The 23,214-nt window shown below is 40.8% G+C and overlaps 3 protein-coding genes across 3 annotated transcripts; 2 read left to right on the forward strand and 1 right to left on the reverse strand.

Annotated features, from left to right (window-relative positions):
• Positions 1–3,590: 3,590 nt before the first annotated feature.
• On the reverse strand, positions 3,591–7,203 carry LOC137283292 (uncharacterized). The gene is made up of 4 exons (XM_067814744.1): positions 7,182–7,203; positions 5,471–5,683; positions 4,998–5,321; positions 3,591–3,694 (listed from the first exon to the last, which is right to left on the reverse strand). Exons 1-4 carry the CDS (start codon positions 7,201–7,203, stop codon positions 3,591–3,593), a joined length of 663 nt encoding a protein of 220 aa, XP_067670845.1.
• Positions 7,204–12,259: 5,056 nt separating this feature from the next.
• LOC137283940 (collagen alpha-1(XII) chain-like) lies at positions 12,260–15,646 on the forward strand. The gene is made up of 4 exons (XM_067815612.1): positions 12,260–12,335; positions 12,673–13,230; positions 14,397–14,469; positions 15,043–15,646. The coding sequence occupies exons 1-4, from the start codon at positions 12,260–12,262 to the stop codon at positions 15,644–15,646; spliced, it is 1,311 nt and encodes a 436-aa protein (XP_067671713.1).
• Positions 15,647–20,346: 4,700 nt separating this feature from the next.
• LOC137283941 (mesocentin-like) lies at positions 20,347–22,418 on the forward strand. Its single transcript, XM_067815613.1, has 3 exons — positions 20,347–20,848; positions 21,400–21,534; positions 21,844–22,418. Exons 1-3 carry the CDS (start codon positions 20,347–20,349, stop codon positions 22,416–22,418), a joined length of 1,212 nt encoding a protein of 403 aa, XP_067671714.1.
• Positions 22,419–23,214: the final 796 nt, after the last annotated feature.

The following is a 23,214-nucleotide window of genomic DNA, read 5'->3' on the forward strand; positions in this document are numbered from 1 at the left end:
TTGCATGGGTACAATGTGTTATTACTGTTAAGTCCATTTCTGGTGCCTCCGGCAGTGATATTGCTGAAAGCAGCATAAAACTAAACTGACTTGCTAGCCTTAAGCTTGAAAGTGTGGCGATTCCAAGTTCACCTGAAGATTGGCCATAGGGATGAAGTTCAGTTCAAGGTGGTACTCCAGGAATCCAGTTTAAGTATTCACCATGACAAGCTATCTTGGGCAATTGTTTTCCTCAAATTGGTCGTCTTTGGAAAATTTCATCGTTTTACTGTGATTATTCATTTCAATTTTCATGATACCAAAGTATCTCTCTTTGTAAACAGGCAGACTTGTTGGGTTAATCATGCACATTCGTTCGTTGTAATTGAAGTAATATTTGAAATGATGCAGCCTTTCACTGAATTCAAATTAATTATTCAAATTATTTTTCAGGTCTTGCAGTGAAAGAACTTAAGTGAAAATGCTGTAAATAAAACAAGAAAAATCTCAGTGTCTTTTGTGTAATTTTTGCTATTTGTCAATGGACTATACTTCTCATGGTGCAGCTGTGTTTTCAGTGTCAGAGCACACCCTTGCTTGAATTCTCGGAATGGCTGGAGTATTACCTCAGATTCAAAAAGCTGATGGAAGTATTTCATTCAGTTCCGGCCTTGTGGGGAAGGTTAGTGATACTCTTGCCAAAGGCCTGGGTTCTATCCGCTGTATGGGTACAGTGTGTATGGAGCTATTTGGTGTTCCCAGCTGTGAATTGCTGGAATATTGCTAGAAGCAATGCAAATTCCAACTACTCTCCTTTGAAGATAGTTGGTCGTCAGCAACTTGAGATTTTAAAAGGGGTGACTAATGGGATTAGTTGCATGTAATCCTATGCCAGCTGTTAGAGTAATGTTCATAAATAGCAGTCACAGGATTGTCTGGTTCGAACATGATAAGGGTCAACAGTTTAGCTTGAAAAGTACTGAGTGCAAACAAACTTCATACCAGCGATCTTTGATAGATTTGGCCCTGCATTTAGGCGGTGTAACAGAACAGATTATTGAGTCGACCATGCAGCGTTGAGGAGTCGTGCTTGCCAGGCATGGTTAATTCATGAGAATATCGTGGTATGGGGCAAATGGGTTGAATTGAGGTGTCGCCTATATCGTCGTGTGAACTGGACACGGATTTGTCTTTTCCATCAAATTATTTGAAGGTGAAAGCGATACTTTTATTCTGACAGACATGGAGTTAATTTCACTTCATCGCTGCATTTCAGAATGTTTCTGGGCCACACCATGTATGCTATTAGAGCGTGCGTCAACGTAAACATGACATCATACAGTGCCCTCAAACGCTAAGTGGTTGGGTTTCAGATTCCACTGAACCACGCTTATTTACTGATTCTCAGGACACAGCATAATTTAGAGAATGATCAAATGTAACATCTTATATTCAACCCAGGAAGTTCTAGGTTAGAATTTAGCCCCAGTAACCCATTCCCGTAAGAGGTGACCAACAGGTTTGGGAGGTCACGCTGGCGGAGTTTGTTGACACGTCATCGTCACCCAGTTGCTTTCATCGATTGCTGGAATATTGCAGGTTGCGGAATAAAACGTCACTATGAATCAAGTGTATTCATCACTTTCCGCCATGGGAGTCGTCCCAATTCACGGTATAGGTTACACGAAGTACGAGATGTCTGTCCTTCCATTCTTTGGAAGCTCCAGGTGGTAAGATGGTTGAGTTAGTGGGCTTGCGAATAAGTGCCTGACTTTGAGAGTAGGGTTTCGAATCACGGACCAGCCTCGCGTAACGAAAGTACTACAATCTTTACTTGGAAAGTTTAATTCCAGATTAGAACACCTTGAATAGCAATTAATTTATATCTGCCGTTGGTTGTGTAGACAGGTTGGTCATATTTTAGTGCACATCGAATACCCAGGCATAAAATGACGAATTTTCAAAATTAGGTATTAAGTCAGGATAGGGATATGAACAGGCAATTGGATCTCGACCACCAGCAAAAAGACCTCAGAGTCATGGAACACTAGGGTGGATGTGACGAGTGAGTGAGTGAGTTTAGTTTTACGCCGCACTCAGCAATATTCCAGCTATATGGCGGCCGTCTGTAAATAATTGAGTCTGGACCAGACAATCCAGTGTTCAACAGCATGAGCATCGATCTGCGCAATTGGGAACCGATGCCATGTCAACCAAGTCAGCGAGCCTGGGCACCCGATCCCGTTCGTCGCCTCTTACGACAAGCTGAGTCGCCTTTTATGGCAAACATGGGTTGCTGAAGGCCTATTCTACCCCGGGACCTTCACGGGTCGGATATGACGAGCAATCACTGACAAAAGTGTATGTAAAACGTTTTATTTTGTTATGTGTACAAAATGTGAAAAAGGTTGCAATTTACAGTCTCAAGCATGTAAAAAGCTTCGGAAACTATCACAGTTCGATGAAAAAAGGTTTTGTATAAAGCACCATTCAGTCCCCACTCAAAGAGAATCCGATTTCTGCAAACAAATCAAAAGGGGAAAGATTAATTTTGAAATAACTCGCGTTATTCGTGAACAACTTCCTGCAACAACAGTTCAGTTGTGATAACCATATACACTATTCAAAATATGATTAACAGTTGAAGGACTAGATACTGAATCTAATCAGATTCACTCGTCGAACTAAGTGGTTAAAATTACGAAGAGAAATAAATGTCTACAGTTAGGACATAAACATACTGTGATGGAAAATCAGAGCAACAAATACCAAGAAAATTAGAGCAACCATGAGTTGCATGGATATGTGCGCTATATAAACATCCCAATGATAATAATCATAATATATATTTAACAAATCAGAGATGTATAACGAAATTATAGTACTTCTAAATTTAATTTAAAACCGCAAACCTAGACCTCATTTGTTGACTGCAACGGATCTTGTTCATCCCGTCAGTACAAGTGATATCCAAGATAACTGATCTTAACTTGAAACTTGGGAATAGTTTTCAACTTAAAACACAAGATACGTCAACCTCGATAATCACATGGAATGGTCACGTTTATCAATGTAAGAATATCCCTGTGGCCACGTTCACGTCTCCATATAGTAATATTTTTAGTGGTCATGTGCCACAATGTAGAACATACAAGATTTGAATAAACCAATATTTAGTGGCGAAGTATAGCACAGCGAATAACATACCCAGTGCCTCTGTATTATCAATTAGTGACCTATCTACGAATGTACAGGACACTAACCGAATTCACGTCAATTGTCAATGCTCCACTGTCTGCAGCGTATTAAATCGTCGCTCTTTAAATCAGCCCAAAGCCTATTTACTATCTCAGTGGCAACATTTAACAGTCCTCCTTTCGAAGCATAAAACAGACTCTAATTTACTATCACGAAGTACCTGTACTAACCTAGTGCCCACATTTGATAGTCTTCCCTTTGACATATAAAATCGACTCTCATTACCATATTCAACAAGAAGTGTGTAGTCTCGATACTATATCCTAGTGGCTACGTTTGACAGTCCCCTTTTTGAACCTATAAAACCGACACGCATCAATTCAACAAGAAGTGAGTAAAGTTCCTGTACTCACCTAGTGTCTACGTTTTAGAGTCATCCTACTCCTGAGTCTGTTGGCGATGTTGGATGTGTCGCGGGAGGTGACAAAGCCGTTGTGCATGAGGAATGTGCCGCTGTCTACAACAACAGAGAAAAGTTCATTTGAAGCCATCAGTTCGATCGTTGGCTGATATAACAAATAACATTATATACTACCCATCAATAGTTTAAGCTCACCCAACTATAACATGTTACATGTATATGGTTACAATACGTTGTTCACGCGTCACGAGGGTTTGTGTGGGTTTGATGTACCCTTCGGGCTCAGGGAACATTTATAAACAAACATCGTGGGTACGTCAACCCATGGGCACCTTAATGCTAGTTTTTAACAGTTCTAATCATAGATATTGGATATACACTTCAGCCAGCCTGTGTGAATCAAACGATTCGAATCTTTCATCTTGTTGCTTTTTCTCGCATTTATTGTCTTAGTAAAGTCGTCATGGTGTAATTCCCCTTCTTACTGTTCACAAGGACAACAATGGATGTATTGTCAAAATTTATTCATTGGAATGCGAGGCCAATGCAGATGACACAAGAAAAACAACAACACATTTATAGTTATCTCCCTTCCATCGATTTGCATTCGCAAAATATCGGTAATTTCCGTGCACCATACGTGATTCAATGCTATTCGAGATAAAGAAGTACTACCACAAAGTACCGAATGAGCTGCCATTGGCAGGGGGGTACATTGCAATGTATCTCGCTTGTACACGGGGTACATCGAAAATAATAGAAGAGCGCTTAGCCTGTCAGAAAACGACACTGGTTCGGGAAACATAAACAAACCCACATCAAACCCACTTTTGACTAGTGAACAACTTATAATGCACACAGTGTATGTAAAGAACAAAACGGAATATTACTTCTGCTTGACAAGTATTAGATGAGCCAGCACAATGAAAGCGTTTGTAACAAGCAGGCGGGGCAAGTAATCTGGACGAATACACTTGCTTGCTTCAAGCAGATTGGCGATTAAGCACATGCAATACATGCTGACCGTGGCGTGAAATCAATACCAAGTTAGTTTCAGCAAAACACCACCACGGCATGATTTGCACGAGGAAATTGTTTTTTGTTTCAAATAGAATGTTCTGGAGGGCGTTCCCATATATACAGATTGGGGTCATTTGTTAGGTCGCGGCTCATCTAATTCTTGTCACGCAGTAAGAACGAAGTTATTTCCATCACCAGCACCCAAGGAATAACCTTTGTTTACAGCAATTGGGTTTTACCTGACTATTTGGTCTATTTTAGGTTGGTTGTCTATATTCCTTGGAACGCAGCGATTGAAAATATACCCTGTCAGAAGCATCAACGTACAGCCAACCTCCAACTTGAAAGACTACGCGGTTAAAGACGTAAACATGCATACCATATTTAGAATTTTGTTTGCGAGATCTCTTTGGTCTGGTTTCCTCCATGTTGATTGATGAGGTCATCTCCTCTAGTTTTCTCTTCCTAGCCGCTGCAAACGACACAGTGTCTCTCCTGTCTCTCTCCTCCCTCAGCACTACTCTCGCCTGTGTCGAAGTTTCTCTCTCACGTTGCTGTTTTCTCTCGCCGATCTGCCTTAGTCTCTCTGCTTCCTGCAGTTCGTACTCAATAACCCCGACACACCCCCTCATGCGGGTAGGCAGGGTGGGAGGTACAGGACGGGTGGATGATGTCATACTCGTCTTCTTTATTATTTCTAGGTCTGGAAATCACAATGCATGCAAAATACAAAATTTCCGTTCAAACTGTTCGATTTTCGGGAAAAATATCTATTGTCTGAATTGATCGGTTAATTGTTCCACACAATGCATTAATATATAATGGAGGGGAAGTGATTGTCTGAAGTCGTACCCTTTCTGACATTGTCAAGTTGTCTTTCTATCCAAATGATGGCGGCATCCACGGGACAAGTGCACGTTTCAGAAACGCTGAGGTCGGAATGAATGGACGTGAGATGGAGATCGGAGCGGAAAGTCATCCTTCCAGCAAACAGGAGCATGTCCGTGGCGGCCATGTTGTATACTCGGGGCCAATCTGTCTCTGGGTATAGGGAACAGCTGTCGCCTGGAAGACATATATCATGAGATATCAGGGGGAATCTACTTGTACTACGACCTTGCATTCCTGGTATCGAGAGATCAAATAAAAAGAAGCCTAATCTTTTCCTTGTCTCAAGACACCAAAATGGTCGTTATACACATTCCGCCAAGTACATATACTTTACTTTACATCATATTTTCATTAGTACCGACAAATTTACCACCTGTGATCAAATTGTGATTTCTGTATAGACTTACATTACTAAGAATTATACTACGAAATATGTTCGGACTTATTGCAAAACCCAAACTGAGGTATGAAACCTTCATGGTGAAACTTAGATATACAGTTTGGATTGAAATAATTATTATGGGATTGTTGGAATATATATATGTTCCGTTATACTAAAGGAACTGTATGGTAAAGTAGCAATGTGCACGTTTCAGAATGTTTTGGGGTAAAATTTTTAAAATGAACAGGTTTACGAGTAATTATAATTTATCATTACATCATGTGGTCTGAAATAAACTATCATCACAGAGACCGATAATATTCGTTTTACATACTCAAAGGCCACTCCAAGTGCCCTTGGTCAAAACACTGAGTCACGACATTACCTGCGAGACCAGCTCCGCTAGTGATTTGCGAATTGGTATTAATCTAGAGTCAAATGTATTTTTACTTGTTTATAAACAATAGGGGCGGTTGAGCAGCCTAGCGGTCAAAGCGTTCGCTCTTCACGCCGAAAACACGCGTTCGATTCCCCACAGGGGTGTAATGTGTGAAGTCCATTTCTGGTGTCCCCCGCCGTGATATTGCTGAAAACATTGCTGGAAATATTGCTTCAAGAGGCGTATACCCCAACTCACTCTCTATAAACAATATTCATAATTATATCCTTTATCATCTCGACAAAACACAACCACATGTTTATAGCTGACACATGATGCACGTGTGGGAGAGATCCAAGGAGCCCAGCTGTGGCCAGGGTTAAACACTTTGGAGTCAGCTATGTGTGCAGTCTCTTTCAGTGTTGTCACAACCCCTAGTGTACAGTACCCAACCCCGAGCACGTGGAAAAAAAAACACGATTCCGTTGGTAAATGACCAGATAGTGGCCACATGAATACGCGCAAATACCTGCATGGAAAGCAACGTGCAGTGAAACTTGAACAAAGTGCTGTGACCATGTGGCCAGTCCACCCTGCTATGAATGGGTATCTCGTAAGAATGGGAAAACCACATTAACTTGGTGCGCCTGGTGGGGTGGACTATAGCGTTATGTAAATGCCCATATAAGAATATAAAACTAATTATAAAACATTAACACAAAATGAAATAATATTACTTTGGTGACTCTACACGTGAATCATGATTTCGGAGTAATTTTATTATGTGAACGAGCGAGTTAAGTTTTGCGCGATTTTCAGCAACAAACCAGCAATATCACGTCGGAGGACACAAGAACTGAGGTTCACACGCTCTACCCAGTAATATGATAATAACACAGTCTTTTTCTTACCTTTATTTCGGTGGGAATCCATTCGAAAATTGGTCTGTCACTCAACCAAACCTATAAAGCTGGATAATTTTTTTCAAGCTGCCAGTTATGCAGTGGATATGGTAATTTGGCAGAGCGTGGCAGTAGATCGCCTTCTTGTTCTGAGGAATGACGATTGTCCATGACGTCACAATATCGTCGTAGCCATGACGTCAACCTTCAGAGCTAACCGGTTTGGAAGGTTTCGTAACGTACATGTCCACGTCAACGCTCAAGGTTTAAAAAAATACGTTCATGCTACATACAATATTGTCCCGAAACACACTGTACACTCAACAACCTTTAAGTCTGGGGGCGAAGTGTCAGACTGACGATGATTTCCGAACACACAATGACGTTATTTTCGTTCTGACGTCACAATCTATCTGCCAAGAGAGCTCCCTCGCATATCGTGATTCAGACCACAGGGACTTGTACCACTTACAAACGAGACTGAGACAGTCTGCATTCACTGCTTGTTCCTTTCCTAGATTTCAAATATACGGGACTGAAATAATGCCGATCTTTGTTTTGTTTGTTGTTTAACTTCCCACTCAGCAATATTTTCCAGCTATCTGTCAACAGTCGGGTCTCGACCAGACAATCCAGTGATCAGCAGCGTCAGGTTCGATCTATGCAATTGGAATACGATGACATGTGTCAGTCAAGTCAGCGAGTCTGACCACCCGATCCCGTTAGCCGCCTCACGACAAAGAATGGGTGGTGAAGACCAGCTCCAACCAGGATCTTCACTGGTGACTGAAGTAAAAACGGATCACACGCCTCACTAGACATCGAGTTTTGTCAGTGACAGAGTCAGCTTGTCACAATCAACGTATTTTTCTATGCTTCCACAGACGTGTATTAAAACATTTCGGTTTTCAAGCTGAGCAATTTTAGCAATGAAATCAGAATTTCTAATACAACTCTTTCTTGAAAACCTGGTTTGCAAATGTGCATGTATGGGACCAGGGTATATTTATTACTGCAGACCCAAGATGGTTGTAATCACAAAAAAAAAAAAAAAACATCTCTTGTTCCCCAATTTCGACTGTAAGGATAATCTTTTCACGCATCGCTTGTGTTTGTACGAGTCGCCTTCCCGGATCAAGCCGCGCGAGTCGACTTTATACGTCTAAAGGAAGACTGTTCATCGTAGCCACTAAGTTATGTGGTATAGAGACACTGCACAATATACACTTCTTAAATAAAATAATAAAAGTCGATTTTATACGTCTGAGGGAAGATTGGACACTAGGTTAGTACAAAGACATAATACGATATACACTTCTTGATGAAGATGAAAAAACATGTGACATGTTGTGACTGGGTTCGTGTAGTAACATGAAGTTATATACACATATCGCACAGAATAAATGAAAGTCAGTTTTATACCCCAAAAAATGGGTATACTGGGTTAGTATAGGGCGTTATGCACTTCGTGATGTATAAATGAAGGTCGGTCTCACGTTTAGTTGTATTTCTAATCCATTTAATAATATCTACCAGTAGTCTATAATTTGCATATAATTATTTTTTTCTTTTGTTTTCAGAAATTGGCAACTTGTTTTGACGTTCAAGATATAGTTCTAAATTTCGTCATTATATTTTCATCGATCTGTCATTGTTCGGAAAGCCCTTTCTGCAATTATAAATCGAAATCGTCATATTGATAACAGTTTTACATTGTGATCGGTTTTAATAAAGAAAATGTATAAAGTTTACCGTTAGATTTGTGTTGTTACTGTCAGTACCAGATATCACTCACCGTTTGTAGGGAATCAGCATAAAAAATTCGACTCATCGATAGTCTTATAAATCACTAAATGAGTTTAAATTTGTTAAGACAATATTTGGTTTACTGGGGTGTCACGACAGACAGGCGGATGAAGTAAACACTAATGTAGAGGAAATAGAGATAGCAAGGCGTGCAGTGAGACTGATGAAGATATGATCCATTTAGCAGTTCACTGCAGTACTGATAAATGGATTTGTCTGTGGATATTGGTGTTTGGTATCACAGTCTGAGCATCGGTGTACTCTCAATGACAGTGCCCAACCGGCTGTACCTACAGACTGGAATATTAAAGTCTGCTACTTTCATCATCTTTCACATATTCCTAGTTCCCAAATGAACAGCTGAGATCAAACAACGGTAACCCGTTTCAAGCTATATTTCTTTGGGCCTGGCCTCTCTGTTTCATGTGTGAGATCTTCGGGCAGGGATGTATATTTCAGATCAATAAATGGAAAATATTAGACGTTTTGTAACTGGCCAGGTGTTCAACAACGGTGAGTGATTATATGTGTTATGGTGACCGACATAAGGCAAAAAATACAAAAACTGTGTAGCCGGCTTGAACTCGAGGATATCGTGTCTGATGGGATCTCTTACACGGAGTAATAACTGTGACATATGTCACTGGACTAGTACGACTTAACTGGCATTAGTTCTGACATGTACAAAAGACAGATGCACGCGCTTAAGTACAAAACACATACCGAGACCCACATGCGCGCACGCACGCACGCACAAACACAGGCATGTCGCAATACGCCATATAGTAAACCGATATTAAGCTGCCAAAAATTAGCAAATGTTGGCAGTCCTGCTGTTAAAAGAAGAAGAAATTCTCACCAAAATACAAAAGTACCACAATAAGCGATAAATTGGGATCCATGAAGCTGTAGGTTTTCTTTTGCTGTCAAAAACAATACATGTTGCATCTCTACAGCGACAACCCCACACGGTGTTGCTGATATCGCGCTTATTGCAAAGTGATGCCAGGCAACACCGCCCATAGCCGATCAGCAGCTTGAACGTAGAAATATACGTGGACACTGGAACTATATACTCGTTATGTGGTTTACTTAAGGAATACCCCTTATGTATACCATCCCAGTGATCCTTTAGACGAGCGTGTCTTGTGTCATGTAGCCCAGGGGTTAGAGGACAAATCGGGGCAACGACGCCGAAAGATAACGGATTATGTTCATCGTGATCAGCCGATTGTCGGGATACCGGCGCCCTGGGATGATACAACGAGGGGGATGATGAGGGGACGATTACACCACGTATAAGGGTCCAGTATATTACGAAGCATAACCAGTTATAGTCTGTTCGCATTTCACTTTAAACATAAAAGTAAATAAAATAAAGTGAAATTGAGAATGTGAATCGTCATAAATTTACTTTGCCAACTGGCCATTTAAATCTTAGAATTTTATTCAACCTAGGATAAAAGTTGTTTAACAAACAATGATTGATTCAAATCAATACTATTGGTATTACAAGGGGGGTAACCTCAGAAGACGGAACGGTGAAACAAATGTACGTGCGATACGCGATGGGCGTTAACTTAGACCAACCCTATTTCTTCTCGGTGTTTAATTTGATGTACTTACTCCCGTGTCGTACAAAGCAATAACAGCGATTTGAAACCGCATAGACAGAAAATTGAGGCGAGTCTTTTCTGCAAAATTGCTCTTGTTTATGAATACAAGAGTTTTTTTATGGATGACAACTTCTTTATTGAGAAGAGTCACGACGTTTCGAAGTATATTCTTACTTCTTCATCCGGTGATGCCATAAAAACTATTGTCTTTATGTATATCACTTCTAAATGCCCTTCAAAGACTCTGCTCTTGTTTATGTGTAAAAGAATAAAGAAGCTTCTTTCAGATGAAAACGAATGTTTATTTTCTACAATAATAGTTTCGGTCCTGGTGAGACGCGAACATTAAATGGCTTACGCCAAGTTACCTAAACTTTCTAATATCTAAACTTCAAGGTCCTCTGTACAGATCCATGAGAGAATTCGTCCTCGTTAGTCGCGACGAACAGGATCGGATGGTAAGGCTTGAGAATTCAGTTTAGCATGTCATTCTGTCCTAACTGCATAGATTAATGATCATGATGGTAATCACTTGATGTTCTGATTTATTTCTGATCACCGTTTTGCAACATTAATGTTCGACGGTACAAAAATAGAAAAAGCAAGTTAGCAATCAAACACGGACTAGATGTACAGCCTATGCGGAATGCCGACTTATGTTGATTTAGTCTATAAAATGTATAATTCCACATGTTTAAATTGAGTGAGTGAGTGAGTTTGGTTTTACGCCGCTTTTAGCAATATTCCAGCAATATCACGGCGGGGACACATGTTTAAAAGCCATGTTGATGTCATAAAACATCTGTGTGAGAATCACCCATTATACCTTTATAGTGATGACGATCTTAGTTATCAGTTATACGTCATTACCTCTCAGGTAAGGCTTATGAAGTTAACAACCAATATCTCGCCTTATTACGTCATCTCCTTCCAGCGTTAGCTAACGCCATAGGCTAATTACGCTGGGTGATTTAAAACGTCGCCCCTTACCCTCCAACTGCACAAATCACACTGGGACACAGCAGGTGAGACATTGTAACGTGGTCTTTGTTCATGTCAATATGATAGTAATTTTTGAAAATATTTTGAAACTTGTGATAAGCTGTCATGAGATGTTAACTGTGATCATATGAACAACTCTGGGTTTTTAAACTTCTTACAGTGGCATTTTAAACTGATGGATAAATTGGTTTTAGGTTATAGAAACTACCCCATAACGCTATTACGAAAAGCGAAGAGATTTTAAATTTGTAAGGGTCTCACTGGTTTGTGCATGAAGGGTTCAGAAGCAGATCGATCTAAGTGAGACTTACACTGTTTTGACATGATAATACCCCATCAATCATCATGTTGAGATATACATTGTGGTGAATTTATACATTTATATTTTGAATAGGTATGTTTTATGAAATAAAATCCAAACCTATACTCATTTATGATATACGTGTATGTATCGTGTCTCTATTCACAAACGTTCGTCCCAAGACGTCCATGGCAGTAATATGAGCATGGTTTATAAATAACGTAAGTTCATCAGTTATACCCACAATTTGTATAGGGTTATGCAAAGATGTTAACGAAAACTATATGGTTTTATTTTAACTATACATGTTGTCTTCTTGATTCCAGAGAGAAAACACTACCCAGCAAGTCGACGTCATCGCCATGGTTCCGTCGGTCAAGGTCATCGGGACGGCGCTGGTCCTCCTGTGTGTGGTGATAGACGGAGTAAACAGCATGTGTGAGTAAGCCACGATCACAAAAACACCCCCAAACCCCCCAAACAAACAAACAAACAAACAAACAAACAAAAAACTCCCCAAAAACCAAAACAATAACAAAGCTAACAATATGTAAATATAAAAATGGCAACAACAGTGATGATAGTAATAATAACACCGTTGTAGACTATATAGAAGATGCTAATATTTACTTGTTAATGTTTTATCTCCAAGAGCGTCCGAAACAATTTTGATGCTGTAACTATTCTCACCTTCTGTTACTGGAATTCAATTCGAATTTCGTTATCAACCAAACTGACATTACTCTGACTCACAACCACCTCTTTGTTGTCTCAGACTGCGACGTGGCCGTCAACACCGACATCGTCATCGCTATCCACGACAGTGCTTCAACAATGCAGTCCTTTTGGGGAGGGATTGCCATCTCCCCCGGTATAGCCAATTTCTTGCGTTCTTTCGTCACCCTGTTCGACTTATCCCGGGTCCGGATCTCGCTGGTGGCATACGGGACAACTGTACGTGAGCTCACCGGTTTCACCAACGTGTCGACAACGCTGCAGACGGCGTTACGATGGAGACCGGAGTTCGGAACGGCGAGAACCTACGACGCCGTACGCTTCATTAGCAACCACTTCAGAGCAAATGCCCGCCCCAACACGGCCAAGTTGGCCATATTCGTCACCAACAGGGCATCTGACAACTATGTGGCTACAGTGTCCGAGAGCATCCAGCTGAGGGCGGAGGAAGTCGCCATCGTCGGCGTGACGTATGGGCCCAGTCCTGTCAGAGAGTTGACGATGATGGCGGGAGGTAACTCCCTCCAAGTTGTCTCCACAACATCGGACTTCCTCCTGATGCAGCAAAGTCAAAGGATCAAGAGGCTCATATGTTATCGTGAGTAGAACGTAGAGTACGAATCTAGGCGACGTAAACTAACGTGTAACGTGTGAGTGAGAGAGTTTTACGTGGCACCTATATGGCGGCAGTCTGTAAATAATCGAATCTGGACCAAACATTCCAGTGATCAACAGCAGTAGCATCGATCTGTGCGCAACCAAGTCAGCAAGTCTGACCACCCGATCCGGTTACTCGCCTCTTACGACAAACATTCGTTACTAAAGGCCAATATTCTAACCCGGACCTTCACGGATAAGCGCGTAACTTACGGTTGTATTGCCTGCTGTCAGCGGCTTCTTTCAGAGAGCTTCGTCCTTAGTTATGCGTGCCTGGATGTCTAGAAGTTGGTTCGAATCCCAAGTAGTACTGTAATATTTTTTCTCGTTTGTAAGCACCATCGCTGTGTTCGTGATATTCACCAAGTCCGTAAACGTTTGGTAACCGCATCACCGCATCAGGCTCTTTACCTACGTGAATCTAAAATACCCTGATACCACTGAACTGATCGATGTTCAAAGCAGCGATGAACCCCTCACTCATTCGGCATATGGGTATGTGTCCGAAGCTCGAATCAAAGTAGTGGCATTCTTATGCCAATAACTATCAACCATCCACATGTGTGCCTGACATCCGTCTCCGAATATGCTTATAGGATCTGTACACATTTGCATAGGATATGTCTCCGCGTACATATCATATGGGGCACACCCGAGAATATCCGGGACAGAAGTGATCCTCAGCAAATCCATGCTTGTCGTAAGAGTCCAACGTGTGGTTAGGCTCGCTGATTTGGCTGACACGTCGTCAGTTGCCAGTTGCGGAGACCAATGCTATGCTGTTGTCACTGGATTGTCTGGTCCAGACCCGATGATTTACAGACTGCTGCCATATAGCTCGAATCGCTGAGATCGATGCGCATGTTTTTTTTCACTGGATTATCTGGTCCTGAGTTGACCATTTACAAAACACCGTCATACATTGCTGAGTGTAGCGTTAAGCAACAAACAAACAAACAGAACCAGTATAGTGAGTGATTCACGTTTATAGTATGTGATGTGTGTCTAAGCTTATACATAATAATAATTTGTATGTGCACTTATATAAATACCGCGCCAAACTCCAGGCATAGAATATTTGTCAATGAATAATGTTCCTTTTTACAGTGGCTCAGATTTACCGGCAAATACTGGCGAGACGACCCACAACCACTACCCCTACTACTACCACCACGACCCCCACAACCACTACCACCACTGCAACTACAAGTACCACTACCACTACAATGGCAGCTCCACTCGGTGAGTATTTTGTGGAAACTTTAACACTATCTAACCGGGATGTATTTGTGTTGTGGTAAAGGAATGACCAAGATTATGGCCTTCAGGTGGTGGAAGAGTTAGTCCAGTTGTTAAAGCGATTGACCCGGGTTCCATCCCTAATACGGACAATGTATGAAGCGATTCTTCAAAGGCATTTAGAAGTTTGCGTAGTAATACAGGGCAAATTTTATGGACAGCAACTTCTTGAGTTTATTTTACTATGTTTATGGGCTTATCCTAGCCCCCTCATCAGATTCAGCTGAACTGAACAGTAAGGCTTGCAATCCATACATTTTTTAAAGCGGTCGCTGGTCACGGCGATGTCCCGGGTTCGAGTCCGCACATCTCTTCGATATGTGAAGCCCATTTCTGATGTCCCCCGCCATGATATTGCAGGAATATGAGAAAAACACTGCGTAAAACAAAACTCATTCATTATTAATATTAACTATTTGTTTGATAAAATTGCTATAATCCATTGTACTTCAGTTGCTGCTGTCGTGTCGGATATTATGCTAGTGTTGGACCACTCGGACAGTACCAGACGCTTCTCGGGACTGACAGCCAGCTGGGCGTCTGCCCTGACTGGTTTTGCCACTGCATTTGCCAATCGCTTAGTGACAACTGGAGGAACGTGCACCGTCGGCCTCACGACGTTTTCCGACACGGCAACAATACGTCAACAACTAACAACCAACACGACCATCTTCACAAACACCGTCAACATGGTCGCAGACAACAACAGCATCCCTTTCGGCGGATCCAACATCGCTGCCGCCATCAATCTGGCCACCAATGAACTTATCAACAACGGCAACGCAGGAGCTCAGAAAGTGATTTACATCGTTGTGGACGGGTCTCCGAATGACGCTGCCACCTTGGAAACTGATGCCCAAACAACGGCCGCTGCTGGCGTCACTGTATACGCGGTCTCTTTGCGGACGCTCAGCGGCCTGGCGGTGACACAGGCAACTCTCAACACCATCGCTCGGGACCCTCTACGGACATTCGCTAATCGGGTGGACTCGGATCTTGTAGACTTAACAACAAATCTGCCTTCCGGAATCTGTCCCAATGCATTCAGTCCTTTGTAATGAAACAAGGAAAGGTGTTCTTGTTATTAGGACCATTGGAGATGGTGCTGGGTGGATTTTTTCCCCATAGAATTCTCCTACAACTCCTACACCAACGGGAATTGACATGCCCACCTTTTATGATCATATTGGTCTGTATTTGCTGAAATAACTACACGGATACGGATCAAGATACATTATTGTTTATAATTACAGTATGGATCGTGATTACATTATTGTTTATGATTACAGTATGGATCGTGATTACATTATTGTTTATGATTACAGTATTGATCATGAATGTGTATTGATTTTACTTACATTTCACAACGGTCATGGCACATAATGCTGAAGAGGGCCACCCTGTTGACAACATAATGCACACACATCTTGACTATTGGTAGTCCATCAGCCATGTTTTATGTTATTTATTATTTTTGTTTCAGTGTTTTGATGTATTCCTATTGGGTCATGACTAATTGAAAGGCAACGATCACGCCATCATGTTTTGCGCCTGAAAGGCACCTGTCTAATTTATTTACACATGATTTATGAATATTTATTTTTATTAAATCATCAGTTCATATATTATGCTGTGTAATTTAAGGAAGGTGAATGCATTGTCTATCATCAATAAATGAGCTTTTGTCTGGAATACTGTTTATCGTATTCAATGTAACTGTTGGGTTGTGTCTTCATGTCCCCAGATATTCACACAATACCATGATATATGTGTTGGTATGTGAAGGACAACGGGTATGTTGTCACATTCCAACGGAACAGAATTATCCAATAAGTGAAATGTTACAAAGTTAAAATTCGCTCCCTCAACAAATCGATCGTAGCCAGTTAATATGTCACATCACACATTACCAGGAGACTATGGCATGTTATTGGTGTTCGGAAATAAGTCCGACTCCGTCACGTGACCACATAAATATTATTAGTTATATTAAATATTAAATATCAGTTATTGAAAGGGAATTCAGGCCTGTAATTAAGATCCTTGTAAATTTCGTATTTCCTGAGGTCCGGGGTGGGGAGGGGGGGGGGGGGCGATCTGATGTCGTCTGTCCCACAAGGGTTGGCCAAGTTGGGCAGGTCAGCCGACGGTGGGTGGCTGCCTAGGACGTTGACGCCACGTGTTCCCGTCCTGTCGCAGACCAATTTGGTGTTGCGCTATTGCTGGCCATGCTATTTTATGGATGTCGTGCACTTGAGATGAGCATTGATGCTTCATGCAGGAATAAAGCAACTTTTACACCAGATATCAAACTGTTTGTTTTATCAACGACTTGAGGCAGCCTCCGAGGTCGACTGGATGATGCGTGTGCCCACACCGGAAGGTCAGTGGTTCAAACCTTGGTCGCTTCATACCAAATTTAATGTTAAAATATGGTTTATACTGTTACCCTGACGGACCAAAGCAGCGATATGGTCATCTCGGAATCGGCGTAAAGTGTGTGAGTGAGGTATCCACATTCAACCACGGCATGGTATTCTAGGCTAGCACCATACTACCATTAGTCCTAGCTTGAAGAAATAGATGCACACAAACTCCATTTCACCTTATGTCTCCTCAAACAAGAAAACATGTTGAGTTTAACACGATCACTCTGTAAATGAAGTCGCCTGCAAAATTAACCTCATAGCTATGTCATACGGTAAAAAGGTCATCTGGGCCTGTTGTAAGGCTCATCGTTATTCGGCATAGGTGATGTTACTAGTTCACGAGTTCATGACTTGCACTATGTATATTCTACCCCATAAAGATTCGCTGATAAGGGTAATGTAGAGGATTATCAGTGATAAACACAAGTAACTCATTTCGCACATCAATAAGATTGAAAGAGGATTATATTTTCTTTATACTAAAGGATTTTATTTTCTTTATTCACAATAAACATTTTCTTTTCCTAAATAGAAAGAGGTAGTCTATATTTTCTAAACAGCCATGCAGTGTTCTTGTATAAAGAATGAGTTAATAATTCATTTCATGATTTAAATTCAAGTCGTCTTCATTGCAAGATTCAAACTAGCAGTTTGTTGACAATCCCCTTTGGGGCTATGAAAGTGGTAGACTTCATCAGTAAAACCGAGCTGTCAAGCATTTCCAAGAGACTTTGTATGACACTCACTGTCACGTGATCAGTATGGCTGCTGCAGTGATGTACGTTGATAATGATATGCCAGTTATTACAGTTATTACATGTACATGTGACACTTTTTAGAATTATTTACACATAATTTATGCTTATAATTATGTATGTGTATGATGATTATAATGATTACTGCGAAACGAATAAATGAATGAAACTAGAGATTTTTTGTTTCCTACTTTGTCGTTTACAAGTTCAATGCATGTGCAGTAGTATGTACACAACGTGCATTTGTATAATGCATTTCAATCTCGAATCACCCGATATCTCGATTCTGTCTTGATAGGCCCCTAGGATTCGAGATCCAGGGAGAGTTTACTCATCTACTTCTACAGGAGTTGTGGAACATTTCAGAGCCGCATGACTATCCCCAACCAGCGTACATGTTATGTAGAAATCACGCCTCTAGACAGTGATTATCAACGTAATCATATTAATCTGTGCTAATCAACATGAAACGATTCTGTTCATGTTTACGCTCGATTTGCAATAGTGGGGCAGCCCTAGATGCTTGACCGCAGCCCTGTGTGATCTTGACCCTTGGCAGTGGTCACCTGGCTATATTAGCAGGGACGGAGGACGTGCTGACATTCCCGTCTATCTTCAACCGAGTGAAAAGTATGTGTGTTGCATTCTTCTGGAGAACATAGTGCGTTTACAAAATTCTAAGACGTTCTGCTTGTACGTTGTTTTCAGCAAGGTCGGTCTCGATGTGATTATCGCCAAATGGCAACAACATCATGTAATGACAGTTAGATTTGAGTGTCATTAAATTGCTGTTTAACCATTACGGACGCATCCTTCAATTTGGGTGCCTGTTTGTTTTAAAATGTTTTACTTTTTTGCCTTGTAGCCATTCAACTACTGTTACCTTTTCATGAAATATGGAAGTACCGATGTCGTCTGCTCGCCTGTTTTTCGTCTGCCTAGTCGTCTGTTTCTTTTTAGGAAAATACGTCTCAGCTTCACGTGAGTAAAATCTACTGAAATGTATCTCTGGAACAGAACAACACGGTAAAAATACTTTGTGAAAAGGAAAATATCACCTCAGAATACATGACCTCAGAAATGAATTTACAATGTATAATTACACATATGCATATTGAATACAGAAAATGAACTATTTGTTCGGCCTTTTGAAGTTCAGTTCTGTCAAAACCCGAGTATGAAAAGGAAATATGTTCGTTCAGACGTGATAAAATGTTATACATAAATATAAAATACGCACCACTCTGTATTTTACCAATTACCTTTGTCTGAAATGAAATTCTAAACTCTCTCCGAAAAACAACGTATAATTTGGTAGTGCGAGTATTTAACGTTTCAAAAACGAAAACGTCATTGAAATTACCACGTGTTGCAATTTGGATAACTGCCTGTGTTTAAAACAAGTTACCTTATTCTGAAAATTAAAGTAATAATTGATTGTTTCGAGGTCACTAAATTCGGAATTTATTGTGAATGGATGAAAGTTTGTAGACTAAGATTTAGGTAAAGTCAAACAAAACAAGTAAAATTTCAAAATGCAGTAAAAATTGCTTTACGAACAAAAAGAAAAGATTTTAGTTGTAATTATCAGCATCCGGCAAGTAGAAGTATTTATTCATTACAATTACCTCAATATAATAAACTACTTATTCCAAACTCTTATTAATGTGGCCTTTTTCAGGTTTTCGTCAATTAGCACTCTAAATTGTTAGAAAAAATCTTTGACATTCGGATTCTTCATGATCATGCATAATTAAAGTTGACTTTATGTCTGAATGTGATCTTGGAGTATATCAGAATCGTTATTTTTGGTCTAAAGGTAATTTTATTGAGCAGTTTCAGCAAGAGTGGAATAGTGATTTGGGGTGAAATTTCAGTCCCATCACATTTTCATCAACATATTCTTTCATAAAGAATAGTAAAGGTTATGGTATTTGTGAAAACGCCAATGGATAAAGCTTCTTCGAATATAGTTGATTAAATTGATGGCTATTCCCTAACTTTTCTGTAGGATCACATCTTATATTCAAAATAGGGTGCTTAAATAATGCTCAGGTGTATATTTGCACGAATGTTTGTATTTCTCAGCTATTGGTTTTGAGAAGTGTTGAAGTAATCAGATATGTGACAGAATCTACTATCTGTATATGTTCTGTGTTGGTGGTCCATATGTTTCTGTTTTGTGTGTACAAAACGAACCATGTAGTCAACAAACACGCTTGATCAACAAATTCAAATAGATACACACTAACATCTCCAGATGTACAACGTACAATGATTTCATAATTAAAGAATGACCAGTGTCGAAAAGAAGACATAAGGTTGGGGAAACTTTAAACGGATCAGTCATCTTGAACGAAATGTCTGTGTAGGAACATCACATGCCGAGGAAGACACCTTGTATGATGAAACAGACATGTTAAGACAGGACACCAAGAAGACAAGATCTGGAATGTACTTATGCAGTAACACATTTATTGAAGTGTGTGCAATTACATATTGATTTCGTTTTCAGCGTGTTCAGTGCCAGTCGTCACCGACATCGTGGTTGCCGTCGCTGACTCAAAAGCGACCATGTATCACAGCTGGGGAGGAATCGTGCTTTCCCCGGGTCTTGTCCACTTTCTTAAATCTTTCGTCAGCCAGTGTGACTATAGCAAAGTCCGAATGTCCATCGTTTCTGTCAGTAACACCGTGAGACTTCTTGCACCTTTCACTAGCAACCCAAACGACCTTCACCTAGCTATTCAGACTTGGAGACCACAGTTTAAGGGAGCGAGAACGTTCCTGGCTCTGAAGTCCATCAGGTCCTACTTCAAAACCGACGCTCGCCCAAACGCCGCTCGTATCGCCATTGTCGTCACTCCACAGCAATCCGACAACTATTTCTCCACTGTGTCCGAGAGCCTGTTGCTGAGGGCGGATCACGTCGCCGTCATTGGTGTCGGTTACGGTCGCTTCGCCCCTTCTCAAGAGCTGACCGCAATGGCAGGACGTCGTGATCGAATCTTGATAACTCCCAATGATTACTTTCTTATTTACTTTGTCAAACCAATCAAGCAACTTATTTGCAAACGTGAGTACAATGATTATTACATCGAAACATACAAAAATGATGCTGATCGAATTACTATTAACGACATACAGTCGGTATACACACGCTCATTTATTGATTTATGTGCATATTTTCTTTGACAGTGAGCCCGATATTTCAGAAGAAGCTGACCACAGGTGTGTTTAATCCTATTACTTTCAAAGTGCATTAGGGAAACCTTTGTTTCAAATATCGTCCACGTTTTCGTGTTACGTATTACCATTCGTCATAGATAATACGATGAGAAAATACTCATCTCCAATGTGGTGTCATGGTTTGGATTGGTGTGGCTGTTGTTTAACGCAATATGGAGGTGGTCTTGACAAGGCAATCCAATGATCAACAGCATGAGCATGAGCTTGGACACGGTGACACGTGCCAACTAAGACAAGCCTAAAATTCCCTCGTAAGACCAACAAGGATTACTGAACATGAATTTTAACTCCGATCATCACTGGCTGAGCCAACTATCTAATATTTTTCCTACGCATGATATATCTTTGAGACGAAACTCATTCTAACTCATTTTGCAGTTTCATTAACTACTTCTACTACCACAACAACTACACTAACAACTACAACGCAAACAACTACGACACCAACAACAACTACAACAACAACTACAACGCCAGTGACAACGGTGGTCAACGACGCAACGACTATGGGTGGTAAATATTAATTAATAGTGTCTTCCAGTGCAATGTTGTTGAAACATAAAATATATCAGTGTAATGTCAGTTTCACTAATGTATTCTCAGATAGTCTGGACATTTCATGATTGTCCAATCGGAAGTGCCTTCCTTAACATGCACTTGGAGCACTTCAACTTGATGAATAACTATAACGAACTGTCAATATTTCAGATAAATGTTTACTGTTAAATAATCGAGTGTTGTTAACAGATCGACAAGGAGGTATAGTTTTAGAGATGGCGGTAGAAAGCTTCACACTTTATTTGCGTTTTGTTCTTTGTTTAGCCACTTTGGTGGACATTATGGTGTTATTGGACCACTCAGCCAGTACAGCCCGTTTTCAAGGTCTCAATGCCTTCTACAACCCAGCCATCATTGACTGGTCCAACATGTTCGTCGACAATCTCCCCCTCGCTAGATGCCCCGTCGGATTCACCGTCTTCGAGAGCAATGTTCAGACACTGCAGACCATCACGAGCGATAACGCAGTGTTAAACGGAGTCATCAACGCCCTTGCCACTGACAACACCATCCCGTTTGCTAGCTCCGCTGTCGACCTAGGCATTACAGAGGCAACCAACCAGCTGATCAACAACGGCAATGCAGGAGCGAGCAAGGTGTTGGTGGTCCTTGTTGATGGATCGTCTAACAATGATGCGGCTACGGAAGCTGCTGCGATTGCTGCAGAGAATCTGGGGGTGGAGACATGGGTAGTGACCTTTCCGACCCTCATGGGTGTGGCTATCACGCAGACCCAGCTGCAGGCCATTTCTCGGAACCCAAGTAGAATTATCAGCGTTAACAGTGACCAGGAACTACCGCTAGTTGCAACCAATCTGGTTTCTAGTGTCTGCCCGTAGACCTGGGATGACATGGCGTCAGCTGTTCATAGTGGACAATTGAGCAAGATGCTCGTGCAATGTTTGATAACTCCCTTGCCAAAAGTAATTCTCGAAACATTATCTCTTTATGGCTGCTAAGGACGGCATCTCTGTAACAATGCAATACCCCAGTGGCTTCATGGAGAACTTGTATCATACAATTACACTTACGGGCAGATGAAATATACTCCCTGGTTGGTGATGGCTCAAAATGAAACAAACATGAGATGGTTATTCATTGAGGATGTGTTATGGGTAACAGACTTGAAGCAACTGTTTTCAGCGTGGTAATGATTGGATAGGGTTTGAAAGTTTGTTCAAGTCCAGGTTCCGAAAGTATAATTCCTTGTGCCCGACAATTTATAACTTAGGTGCAAGTGTGTTTACTGTGTTTTAAACGATTGTAACAAAATATTTCTTTTCGAAATCGAATAGAAATGTTTTTTTTCATATATGGCGTTTTACTTTTTTATACCTCCAACACGAAAAGGTCGAGAATAAAAGGTCATACCAAGGACGTCCATACGTACGACGACATTTGTGTTCAGCCAATAACCTGCAAACGTCGGTTAATTTTTTTTCAGATTTGAACATTTCATTTAATAACATGAAAAGAAATGGCCAAAATGTTTTCAAAGTTAGAAAACAACTTCAAGGAGAGGTGCAGTTCCTATTTCATACATATTTGAAAGAGTCACTCTACACATTCTGAACTTAAGAAAACCCAAGAGATTTTTTGTTCACCCTACAATTTCATAGTTTATCGTCCTTCATA

Source organism: Haliotis asinina, chromosome 5 (genome assembly GCF_037392515.1).
Source record: "Haliotis asinina isolate JCU_RB_2024 chromosome 5, JCU_Hal_asi_v2, whole genome shotgun sequence".
Lineage (NCBI taxonomy): Eukaryota > Metazoa > Mollusca > Gastropoda > Lepetellida > Haliotidae > Haliotis > Haliotis asinina.